This window comes from Crotalus tigris, unplaced genomic scaffold, assembly GCF_016545835.1.
Source record: "Crotalus tigris isolate CLP2741 ecotype Arizona unplaced genomic scaffold, ASM1654583v1 scf7180000019031.1477733, whole genome shotgun sequence".
NCBI classification, from domain to species: domain Eukaryota; kingdom Metazoa; phylum Chordata; class Lepidosauria; order Squamata; family Viperidae; genus Crotalus; species Crotalus tigris.
Window position 1 is genome coordinate 974,261 of NW_024097335.1, and position 12,170 is coordinate 986,430.

The window sequence follows — 12,170 nt, forward strand, 5'->3', positions numbered from 1 at the left end:
CCATTTTCTTTCTCCTTCAGTTTCTCTTTTAGTTTCTTGTTCTCCAGTTTTCAGCATTTCTCCTAACAACTCTATCATCCATTCGTATCAATTCTTCTTTATCCTCAAATATGTTCTGAAGTCTTGAAAAGTAAAATGTCTTTCCCATTTCCGATGTTATATCTGAGTCTTCCAAATTTTTATTTATCTGTACCTGTCTGTTGGTTTGTTCTTTCAAATCCTCCACCTTTGTATCAGTTTCCTCTGTTTTTTCTTCTGGTTTCTGAGTTGCTAGTTCATTCTTTATGGTCATTTTCTGAACGTTTTCTGCTTGTAAGTTTAAGATGGAAAGTTACTCATTTATATTATTTAAATTATTTTTAATCTCATAATTTAAAACAATTGTCTCTTGAATTGATTTCAACATGGAAAGAATTTCTTTCTGAAGTCCATTTACATTTTCTTGTTGATTATCCATGTTTCTTCCGAAGAGAAATAGTCCAGTAGCAACTTTCCCACTGTTTTTTAATATTTCTTGATAATTCTTGAAACTAAAAGTCAGTCAATATTTGTAATCCAGGCCGGCCAATTCAGAATGGTTTATTGTCTCCTTCATACAGATAAAACAGCCCAAGGATCTCCCCCCCCCCAATTTTCCCAGCTGCAGTCTGCAAAAGTGAAAGTTTCCAGGAACAACAAAGAGCCTTATTTATGTCCGGGCTTTGTGCCAAATTTTCTTTAAGCATAATACATTGTAATGCCAAAGTTTACCACTAGATGTCCTTAACATCCATCTTCCAGCTTTTAAGTCCAAACTTATTTCACCAACTTTCCAAATATCTTTTCAAAAAGAAAGTCTTAAAAATACTTTTAGTCCCCAAATTTGTCCAAGCTATGTCTCCAAATTAATGTTGTAGTTTTCTCTAATTTTCCCCCAAGGAAAGTTATTTGCCGCTTCTCTTTTCCTGAGAGAACGGGGTGGAAATTCCTCTTCTCTCTATCATCTGGGGGCATTCTTTGCTTGGGAATTCTTTTTTTCCAGGAAGAAGTTTTAAAGTTATAAAGAAAGGATTACGTTCTCACCCAGTTCCATCCGTGTTGTTCAGAAGTTGCTAATTAGTGCTTATCTTGGGTTGTCGGTGGCTTTTGGCTGGCCACATGAATGTGGCCAGTCTTTCTACTGCTGATTTGGACGGCTTCCTCGGATCAAACGGAAGGGCTGCCACCTCTCCTCGATCAACAAGGATCCCCTCCTTCTTTGTTGCCTCTTCCAGGACAACTTTAGACCCTTTTTAGGGTCCCCAGCAGAGCGAAATCAGACATGGAGAACGGACCCGTTTTCCTGCACCCGTAACACCATGATATCTAACCCAGAGGTTCTGGAATACATTTTTTTTAGTTATTATAACTGGCTACTCCTGGCAGACTTACTCTTCATCTTCAAATCAGCTTCAATCAACCATTCCAATAATTCTAACTCATGAATAATGTTATAGTTCTCTATCATTTCAAGCTCTAGATCAGTGGTTCTCAACCTTTTTAATGCCATGACCCCCAACCAGTCGTAAGTCAAGGACTACTCAACCGGTCGTAAGTCGAGGACTACTCAACTGGTGCAGCACCATTTGCAGAATGGGACTTTTGGCAGGCTCAGCAGGGCAGAGACAGGCTGGACAATTCCTATAGGCTTTTGAAAGTCAATAGAATTAGACTCTATTCAAGAGAGCACAGCTAAGGAAAAGAGGGGGGAAATGGCGGACTGCGTTGTTTGACGACCCCCGTGAAATGGTCGTTCGACCCCAAATGGGATCCCGACCCACAGGTTGAGAACCACTGCTCTAGATGTCTTCTCTATAAATAAAATTGTCCAAAATCTGAAGATTTTGCTAAATCTTGCAAGAGTTTTTTTAAAAAAATATTCCCAAGAACTCATGTGACCTACATTTCACAATATTGCATGCAATATTTCAATTTTCTGATGAAGGCTGCTGAAACCTCACAGGATTTCAGCTGTTCCTACCTCTGGATCACTATTCATCATGGTTTTAATTTTATTGTTGATCTAGAATTCTGCCAGTTTTGATTAATTGCATTTACTATTCTGTTGCTGTGTTGTGATTTTAATTAAGCACCTCCATTAGTCCTTGTAAAACACAGCAAGATAAAAACAAAGGAAATAAAAATAAATAAATTTAAATTAAAACTCAGAGAGTGTTTGCAAATACTGCCTTGTAATTGATGGATACTATGTTTTGACTGATTATAGGTCATCACAGTTGGTGCTGATTCTGATAAACTCCACAAATGTTCTACATGACAAGCGTGTTACTGACTCCCACTATAGGTAGTCCTCAACTTACAACCATAACTAAGCCCAAAATTTCCGTTCTTAAGCAAGACGGTCATTAAGTGAATTTCCCCATTTTACAACCTTTTCTGCCACAATCACTGCAGCGGTTAAATTAATAACACAGTTCTAAAGTGAATATGGATTCCCCCTTGATCTTTCTTGTCAGACGGTTGCAAACGGTGATCACACGATCCTGGGACATCACAGCTGTCATATCAGCCAACTGCCAAGTGTCCAAAATTTGATCATGTGGCTGTGTGGAATGCTGCAATGGTCGTTAAGTGTGAAAATCGGTCATAAGTCACTTTTTTCAGTGCTGTTATAACTTTGGTCCGTCAATGAACTGTTGTTAAGTCGAAGGCTAACCGTATATTACACTGGTTCTTAGGTACGATTCTTCTAAAGTTGAAGAAAGCCGCCTCCAAGGAGAATGGAGTTGTGATCAACTGCTTGCCTCAACTACCCAGTTTCCTGCAGTCTGGGCAGTTTTATTTACTTATATTTTATTTATATAGTGTAGAGGCCATCTGTCTCCACACGATGCTGAATGATTTAAAAGCAGGATGCAATAAAGTGAGGAACATGATATGGGCACTTGGAAGAGAAAACCATATGGAGCAATGAAGGAAAATCTGGCAGGGGTTCACTGGCCACCCTACCCCAAAACCTGTCAGAATAGCCAGTGTCTGTCTGTCTGTCCGTCCATCCACCTGTCTGTCCATCCACCCATCCGTCTGTCCGTCCGTCCATCCATCCATCCATCCTGTCTGTCTGTCTATCTATCTATTTATCCATCCATCCATCCATCTATCCATCTAACCATCTATTTGTCTGTCTGTCTATCACATTTATATAGCCCCCATCTTTCAGCCAAACAGAAGTGTAGAGCTATTTCATCAAGAACAATAAAGGTGAATATTTGTAGCTCAGAGTTGAAATGAGGGGTCCTTGCTACTGAAAACAACCTTGCTTGGTTGTTTTCTTGCAGACATTTCATTACCCAAACTAGGTAACATCTTCAGTGCTACCTGTTTCCCTGAAAGTAAGGCCTACACCAACAATAAGCCCTAGCTTGATTTTTTTGGGGGGTGGGCCTAATATAAGCTCTGCCCCCAAAATAAGCCCTAGTTTTGGGGCAAGGCACACACCTAAAAATCAAGCTGGGGTGCGGGTGTGGAGCTGCTCCATCCGCCCCACACCCACTTACCTGGCAGCCAGACCTCTCCTCACCGGTCCACTTCTTCTTTTGAGGCCTCTTCTGCAGCCAGGCCTGCATTTCTCAGTCATGGGCTTTCCAGAAGGCCTGTGCAGCCAAGAACCGAGCTATGGGTTCAGTCCATAGCTTGGTTCTGCAAGACCTCAGAAGCCAAGCATCAAGCTATAGATTGAATCCATAGCTCAGTACTCGGCTGCTTAGGCCTTCTGGAAAGGCCTGACTGTAAAATGCAGGCCCGAATACAGCTGCAGAACTTCAGCCCCAGAAGAAGTGGACCGGCTGGGTGGGGCTGTCGGTGCCGGAGGTGAGGTAAGGCCTACCCCAAAAATAAGACCTGGTGCCTCTTTTGGAGGCAATCAATCAATCAATCAATCAATAAATAAGACCCAGTCTTATTTTCAGGGAAACATGATAGTTAGGAGTGGGGTTTGCTCTCAGTATATATTCTAGTGGCTTGCCCTGGGGTGGTCTTAGTTCTTTGGTTGGACAGTTTACTGTTGGCTTGTTTGGTAGTTTTTTGATTGGTGTATTGTTTACTTGACTGTTGGTCTGATGTTAATCTTGGAGTTAATCTACCCTCATCTGGATGAACCCCTCATCAGAAACAAGGAGACAGATGCAAGTTACCCGTAATATCTCATTGTAGACTGGATTCAGTGTCTTCTTCTTCACAGAGGTCTTTCTTTTGCCCAGTTTATGTTTTTCTGGTAGCAGGTAACTCTTCACATAACTAAAAAAGGTTTCATAGCCAAATATGAGAAGACAATCAGAATACAATTTCCAGTGAAGCCATCCTAAAAACCTTTGGTAGATTATGTTTAAAGTTTCTCTTTAAATGGAAAAAAAAAAAAAGAAATATATGTTTTCTTTACAAACGTCTTCTAAAAACTGAAACATTTGTTACTAATATTTTTTCCTCTACAAATTCCTCTTCAGCCCTGGTTGGGTTTGCACATTTACTTTTAGAAACTGACGACAGAAAAAGACCCGATGATCCATCGAGTCTGTCCTTTGAGTTTTGCTTGTTTGTTTTTATTTTCTTTTTAATTTATTTATTAATTTTAATTATTATTCATTTATTTTATTAGCAGGAGACTCTGAATTCTCTTTTGCCTTAGCCCTGAAAGCCAGCTGGGTGACTTTGGGCCAATCGCCAAGAGACTGTGAATTCTAGTCCCGCCTTAGGAATGAAAGTCGGTTGGGTGACTTTGGGTCAATCACCAGGAGACTGTGAGTTCTAGTCCCACTTTAGGCATCAAAGCCAGCTGGGTAACTTTGAACCATTTACTTTCTCTTAGTCCAACCCACCTCATAGGGTTGTTGTGGAGAAAATGGGAGGAGGAAGGTATGCTGGATATGTTTGCCACCTTGAGTTATTCATAAAAGTAATGAGGGTGAGGTACAGATAAATAAATAAATAATGAAAGTAATACAGCACAGTTCTTTCTCTTTTAAGAAATGGATGTTTCAGGTTCTCTTCCCTAGTTCCACTTACGGATCTGATCGTTGCCTTTTCATGTCTGCAATTGCCAAATCCTTGCCCTGGGCAATAAAAATATGGAACTCCTTCAACTGTTCCACATAGTCAATGGCAAACTGGAGATTCCCCTTCACGTCCACGTTGCCAAAATCTCCACTATACACGCTCATCACACTGGTGCTCACCTGCAGAGGTCCGAAAGGAAGAAAATAAATGTTTTTCCAAAGGGTGAGTTCCCAGGTGCTTCAGCCAAAGCACTGAAGCTCAGGAGAAAAATCCATTTCTGAACACGATAGAAACATAGGGAAGAACAACTAAGAAACCCTTTACAGCTGTTATTCAAAGGGAGATATAATCCACATTCATTGCTTATTTAAAGGACCATTCACAAGAGAGATATTTTAATGTATGGAGAAGATGGATAGAATATGTCCAGAAGAAGTATGGAACTACAAAGTTTCATTTATTTTATGAGTAATGAATTTGTTTATAAATTTATGATGTTAAAGTTTGAAGAGAGTTAAGGGTTAATATGATTTTGTTCATTGTATAATTAGTAAACTTAAATAGATTATGTTTAGTATGTTTGTATAATCCTGTACTTTCCTCTGGGAAGTCGGGGGGGGGTGAGGGGGGGAGGGGGGGTGGATGGGTTGAAGTTTAAGTAGTTCAGATAAAGTAGAAATAGTTTTACTGTATATAATATTAATGTTTCAATTTGGAGAGAGGCATTGCTCGGGCATTTCCCCTGGACCGCATCCGGAGTGAGAAGAAGAAGGCGAGAAGTAAGTAGGAAGGTTGAGGAGAAGGAGGAGAGGGGGTGAGTGAGGAAGAAGAGGGAAAGAAGTAAGTTGGTTAGAGGGTGGATGCGGTTTGGGGGGAAATGGGTAGTCAATACCGAAAGTGGTGTGTATCAATTTGTTTTATTTTTTACCTGAAGTATTTTTAAGATTGTAATGTATTGTAAAATTGAAAATAAAAATTTTTATAAAACAAATCCACATTCATATAATGCATGCTATTTTTTTAGTAAGCAAAAGTCATGAAGAGAACTCATGCAAAGAATAATTTTATACAGTGGACCCAGCAGAAAATATTTATCTGCTCCTCTCTTTAAATTCTACTACAATGGTACCTTGATACTCAACTGCTTTGAAATTCATTGAATTTGGTACTCAACACATTTTGACGTGAAAATTTTGTCCTGGTACTCATCGTTTGTTTTATGCACAAGCTAGAATTTATTTGACAATCCTCCACTCTCTTATTCTCCAAACAATGCAGTGACCAAGGTAATATAAGACCCCTTTTACAGATATTTGAGGTCAGTTCAATCTGTCCTGCAAATTCAAGGTTGAGAAGAGGATATAAAATTCTGGCTTCAAAATGCCAGTGCATTACTTTATTACCATGCCACTGGGTGAACTTCATCAAGATTTGCTAGGAAAAGTATTCTATAATACAGAAATCAAAAACTTTTACACATTTTCATGGTGCGACAGCTACCAGAGACGTTAATATTAATTCACAAATTCAGACATTCTGAAAAAAGATTCCCATTTTGGTTTTCTGGCCGGTCACAGCAAATCAGAATGAATTTCCCTATGGCTTTGGCCACTGTCTTCAATAAACCTTTTAAGAATTGAAATTAGTTGTGGTTTGTTTCACAGTTCCTAAGAACACTGCTGCCAACAAGCAGTCTGAAGGCCCTAATGAAAGGACTTTCAAGAAATAAAATTGAAAAACTGATGAGAAAGGACAAGATTTTGAAAAGGAACAAAAAAGAGATACTCTCTAACCAAACTGAGGTTCTGGACATAAAATCTTGGACATAGCCATACAATTTTCTTTGCAACATTACAGAAGTAGCTTTTGCTGCTCCTGAGATGTTGTTTGAACTTTCATCCTGGGATTTGGTGTTATCCATCATCCAGGAACTTTCCTTAATTTTCCAACTCAAAAAAAGTTGGCCAGACGCTATCCCAAGATGAGATGTTTTCAAACCCAAAGATGTACAGGTAGTCCTCGACTTACGACTGCAACGGAGCCCCCAAATTTTGTGGCTAAGCAAGACATTCGTGAAATGAATTTTGCCCCGTTTTAAGATCGTTCTTGCCATAGTTGTTAAGTGAATCACTGCAGTTGGTAAGCTAGGAACGCGGTTAAGTCAATCTGGCTTTCTCATTGACTTTGCTTGTCAGAAGGCCACAAAAGCCGATCACATGGGACACTGCAACCGTCATAAACATGAGTCAGATGCCCACGGTCTGAATTTTGATCCTGGGGATGCTGCAACGATCATATGAAAAACGGTGATAAGTCACTTCAAATGGTCACTAAACAAACCGTTGCAAGCCGAGCACTACCTGTAATAACTAATTAAGATCATTTGCAAAGGTACCAAACATTGCTCTGGAAGAAGTCAGAGGCGAGAGAAGAATATTAGCAAAAGCAGCATGATTAACCAGAGCTTTGGTTTACATACAGAAGACAGGGATGCCAAGCCAGAAGAGCCGCTAAGATTGGTTAACGAACTCGGGCTCTTTGTGATTCTCCCGTGTAGGTAACTGCTCTCTGATGCTGTATCTGTCTCTCTGTCATCGCTCTACAAGACATCGCACAAAGGGGGAGAGAGAAAAGTCTGCACAGATGTTTGAAAAGTGGCAACAAGGACTACAAACAGCCTCTGCCAAGATTCTCGACTCTGGGATATCGCTATCGCAGGTTAAGGTGGCATGCGTAATTGGCATGCAACAATTTAAGCAGCGCTTAATGAAAACAACAGGAAGGAATTGGGTAGTGCTGTGAGGGCAAACCTTTTAGAGACCGAGTGCCCCCAAACCACTCCCTCTCGTCCCCGCTCCACCCTCTGCCCTGCCCTGCCCGCCCTGCTCCGCCCCCTGCAGGGCCACCCACCGCCTCCATGGCCCACCGCAGATTGCCCAGGCGCTCCTGCAGCACCATGGCGGCTATGCCCTCCGCCTGCACCCCGCAGCATCATCTGCACGCGACGGGGCACGAGGGCGGAGTCTTGTCCCTGCTGCTCAGCTGCCATGTGCTTGGCTGCGCTGCTCTGTGCAGGCTGCACCTGGGGGCGGCTCTCCCCCAGGGGGGCTGCTGGTGAGGAGGGGGCCATGGGGGGAGGCGGGGCTGGGGCAACAGCGCACGTGCCCGCAGAGAGGGCTCTGAGTCCCGTCTCTGGCATATGTGCTACCACTGGGGTAGTGCATTCAAAAGAGACAACATCTCCTCTTCAAACAGACTTGGATCGATTTTAAAAGAAAGGGGGTCAGCTGCCCTACTTCACTAGCTAGTGGCATATATATAAGACAAGGGTGTTGACCTGGAATTAGGGGACAGCATAGGAAGTATCTCTTGTGAATATGTGCACACAGCCCCGCTCTTTTTGGGCACTTGCAGAATCCTGGATGCAGGATCATGAAAGGACAGCAAGGAAAACACCCAATGTCCTAACCCAACCCGGGAACGTACAATGTTTTTAGGGAAACACCCCAAAGAGAACATTTTTAGCTCTTTCTGCTTTCTCCCTTCTTATCTACAGTGTGCCAGATTTATGGGTGAAATCTTCATCATATGTGTGTCAGCTTTGCTGGGTGGATTACTTATGTAATCAGAAAGAATAAATACAAGGATTGCTTGTCATTCGGGGGTTCTCTCTTTTAGAGGAGCCTGTCTTTGTTCAGCTGAATAAAAACCTAAAGCTGAAAGGCAACTTCTGGTTTCCTGTACTTTTTTATCAAGCAACACCTCAGAGCCTGCACAACAAGGGATGTGGTGTATTTTTTTTTTAAATTATTCTTCCCTTTCGTTCTGGGCCTAAAGGCCATCTGTCCACAAGTGTCCAGTGTTGCAATCCTCAGGTTTTCTCAAACCTGATCCTATGAGGGAAAAAAATCATTTCTAATTCCAGAGATTGAAAAGTCTTGCTTTTATGTTCCACGTTACAGGTAGTCCTCGATTTTTAACCACAATGTGAGACCAGAGTAGCGAGGGGGGGTTGTTAAATGAGCCATGCCTAATTTTACGACCCTTTTTTGCCAGGTGTTGTTAAGTGAATCACTGCGGTAAAGTATATTATGTTGTCATTAAGCAAATCTTGCTTGTCAGAAGTCAGTTGGCAAATGGCGATCACAAACTCCAGGATACCACAACCATCATAAATACATCCTGGTTGCCAAGCACCCAAATTTTGACCGCATAATTGTGGGGATGCTGTGACAATCGTAAATGTGAGGAACAATTGTAAGTCACTTTTTTGAGTGCTGTTGTAATTTTGAACGGTCATTACACGAATGCTAGTAAGTCAAGGACTACCTATATCTAGAAATTAATATAGTTGGATTTCTTCTATATATTGTGGCTTGCTTGAGGTCTGTCTTAGTGCATTCTTGGAATCATAGGCAAACCAGTTTATGGCCATAAAGTTTGGGCTTTTTAAGAGAGACGGTTTTATTCCCTCCCTGTTAGTGTGGGCTCTCTTTCAATGTTGCAAAACTTAAAGGTTGATATCAATGCAATCGTATTATTAGTTATCCATTTGAAAGCCCCTCAAAGTCAGTTGTGTCTGGAACCCCCTATAAACCTAGTAACTAAATAAATAATTGAAGAAATAATTGGGTGAGAGATATAACGTGATGACAATTTGTTAAATGCCATCACTGGATAAAAAGCAATCAGAGGACTGCTTTGCTATACAGTCAAATACACATTTTTACAATACAAATTACAATTTTAGTTTGTCCTGACCAAAAAAAACCCTGTGACCTATGAAACAATCAGATGACTGTTTCAATTTTTGAAAGCAGTTGTTCAACCAGTCCAGATGCATAAAGTGTTATTTATGAACTACCAAGAAAAAGGACTACCTTCTAACTAATCTTCTTTCTTACAATATTCAGACCGATTGCAATAATAGGAAATCTGCAAGCTTCATTTCTTTACCCGCCTGCTTTCTGAGTGTAGTTGCCATACATTTTACTAAAACACCGCAACCTTAAAGCAAATCATCATTATGGTTTTTCTTAAAACAGAGGTTAAAAACTTGCCTCATCCTGAAGAAATGCTGGGACCGATTTGCTCATCATCTTAATTTTTTCCGGACGCGAAAACTGACTGTCAGAGAAAGAAGGTGCTGTGGAAACTAAAAAGCAGCAATTCACATTGAGAAAACTAATTAGATTCACGTCTTGCTAAAAAGATTGATTCATATAGAAGTGTTCTCGGAAGAAAAAAAACAACAACCCACAAGCATGCTTCAAAAACGTGTACATGCAAGTTGCGTTTCATAAAACCAGAAAGCTTTGCTGCAAAGAAGCATAAAGATCTGGCATAATTAATGATCTACGCAAGTCCTTTCTGAATTTTCGAATCTCCTCTAAAATAAAGAATTTTTTACCATTCCTTCATTCCTCCGTGTCTATGGAGATTCTCAGTCATCCAGGTCATAGTTGTCCCAAAGATGCTTTTCCACAAGGCCATTGGACATTCTTGTTTCTCCTTTGAAGATGTTTCGCTTCCCATCCAAGAAGCTTCTTCAGTTCTGATGGGATGGTGGGGAATGGAAGGATTTATACTCATCTGCATTCTTTTAGAGAGTTATTGAGGCCACTTGGTAGTTTATCTGTGTCCTCAGGGTCACCTGAGTAGTGCAAATGGGGGTGGAGCCTTCTTGGATAAACCTCCAGGTGGCCTCAATGACTCTCTAAAATAGTGGTTCTCAACCTGTGGGTCGCGACCCTTTTGGGGGTGGCACGAGTCTTTCACAGGGGTCGCCTAAGACCATTGGAAAACACATATTTCCGATGGTCTTAGGCAGGGCTTGTCAACTGCCTCTCTCTCTCCCTCCCTCCCTCCCTCCGCACCACCTCACTTGTTTGTGGAAAATATGCTGCTTGGCGGCAGTCTGCACGAACTGTACCAAATGTGCCCTGCAGGGGGTGCATGAAGAGCGCAGGCACAGAGCAAGGCCCCGCCCTTCCCAGAGACTCATTGTGCAGCAATGAGCGGGGGGGAGAAGCAAAGGGGGCGAGAAAGCTCGCGGCGGGCTCAAAGGAGCACGTGTCAGCGTTGGTGATGAGAAATTCCCCACAAACCCAGGGAAGGGGTGGAGAAAAGGAGCCCTCTTTGGGAGGAAACCGCCACCACCTTCTCCTTGGCTTTGCGCTCTTGTTCCTCGGCAGCCGGGCTGCGAAGCCTCTGCTGGCTGGAACTTCCTTTCCTTCCCTCCCTTTTGGTCTCTTCCTCCTTCCCTCCCTTTCCCATTGTCCCTTTCTTCCTTCCTTCCTTCCTTCCTTCCTTCCTTCCTTCCTTCCTTCCTTTCCTTCACCTCCCTCTTTGTCCCTCCTTCCCTCTCTCCCCTTGTCCCTTCCTTCCTTCCTTCCTTCGCCTCCCTCTTTGTCCCTCCTTCCCTCCCTCTCTCCCCTTGTCCCTTCCTTCCTTCCTTCCTTCGCCTCCCTCTTTGTCCCTCCTTCCCTCCCTCTTTCCCCTTGTTCCTTCCGTCCTTCCTTCCTTCCATCTTGTCCAGGATCAGGGCGAGCCTCTACAGCTGATCCGTGCTTCTGCAGAGCAGCCCAGAACTGCAGATCAGCTGTAGCTGCTCTCCTTGGCTTCTGCCCAGCAAACTTGCTCGAGCTTTGCTAGAAAACTGTAGCCCGGCACTGATCTTGGAGCTTCTGCTAACTTAGCAAGCGGCATGTCTTCTGGCGAAGCTGAGCAAGTGAGCTGGGCGGAGCTCTCCTCTGGCTCTGCCTGTGCACAGGTAGGTTTGGCATGTCGCCATGGCCACCGACAGCAAAGCCACCAGCCACGCTGACTGCCTATCCCCCTCCCCTTCTCCCTTCCTGGGCCTGGAGGGGGGAGGAAGGAAGGGATGAAGAGGGAGGGAAGTAAGGGACAATGAGAGGGGGAAGGAAGGAACAATGGGAGGGAAGGAAGGAAGGGACAAAGAGGGAAGGAAGGAAGGAAGGAAGGGACAAGGAGAGAGAGGGAGGGAAGGAGGAAGAGACTAAGAGGGAGGGGAAGGAAAGGAAGGAAAGAAGGAAGGAAGAGACAATGGGAGAGAGGGAGGGAAGGAAGGCAGGCACCCATCCCAGAGACCCACAGATTCCCCCCCCCCACAGGCGCTC

At 42.9% G+C, this 12,170-nt stretch overlaps 1 protein-coding gene across 8 annotated transcripts in view; it reads right to left on the reverse strand.

The window, feature by feature from the left end:
* Window positions 1–12,170, reverse strand: part of SYTL2 (synaptotagmin like 2) — a 72,861-nt gene that overhangs the window by 7,379 nt on the left and 53,312 nt on the right. For 5 of the 8 annotated variants that reach the window (XM_039358585.1, XM_039358582.1, XM_039358581.1 and 2 more), the window contains 4 exons: window positions 10,092–10,186; window positions 7,511–7,630; window positions 5,041–5,210; window positions 4,173–4,275 (listed from right to left, as the gene is read on the reverse strand). In XM_039358585.1, coding sequence (XP_039214519.1) covers window positions 4,173–4,275; window positions 5,041–5,210; window positions 7,511–7,630; window positions 10,092–10,186 — 488 coding nt within the window. The remainder of the gene's footprint in view (window positions 1–4,172; window positions 4,276–5,040; window positions 5,211–7,510; window positions 7,631–10,091; window positions 10,187–12,170) is intronic. The other 3 variants (XM_039358586.1, XM_039358583.1, XM_039358584.1) reach the window with 1 other exon arrangement.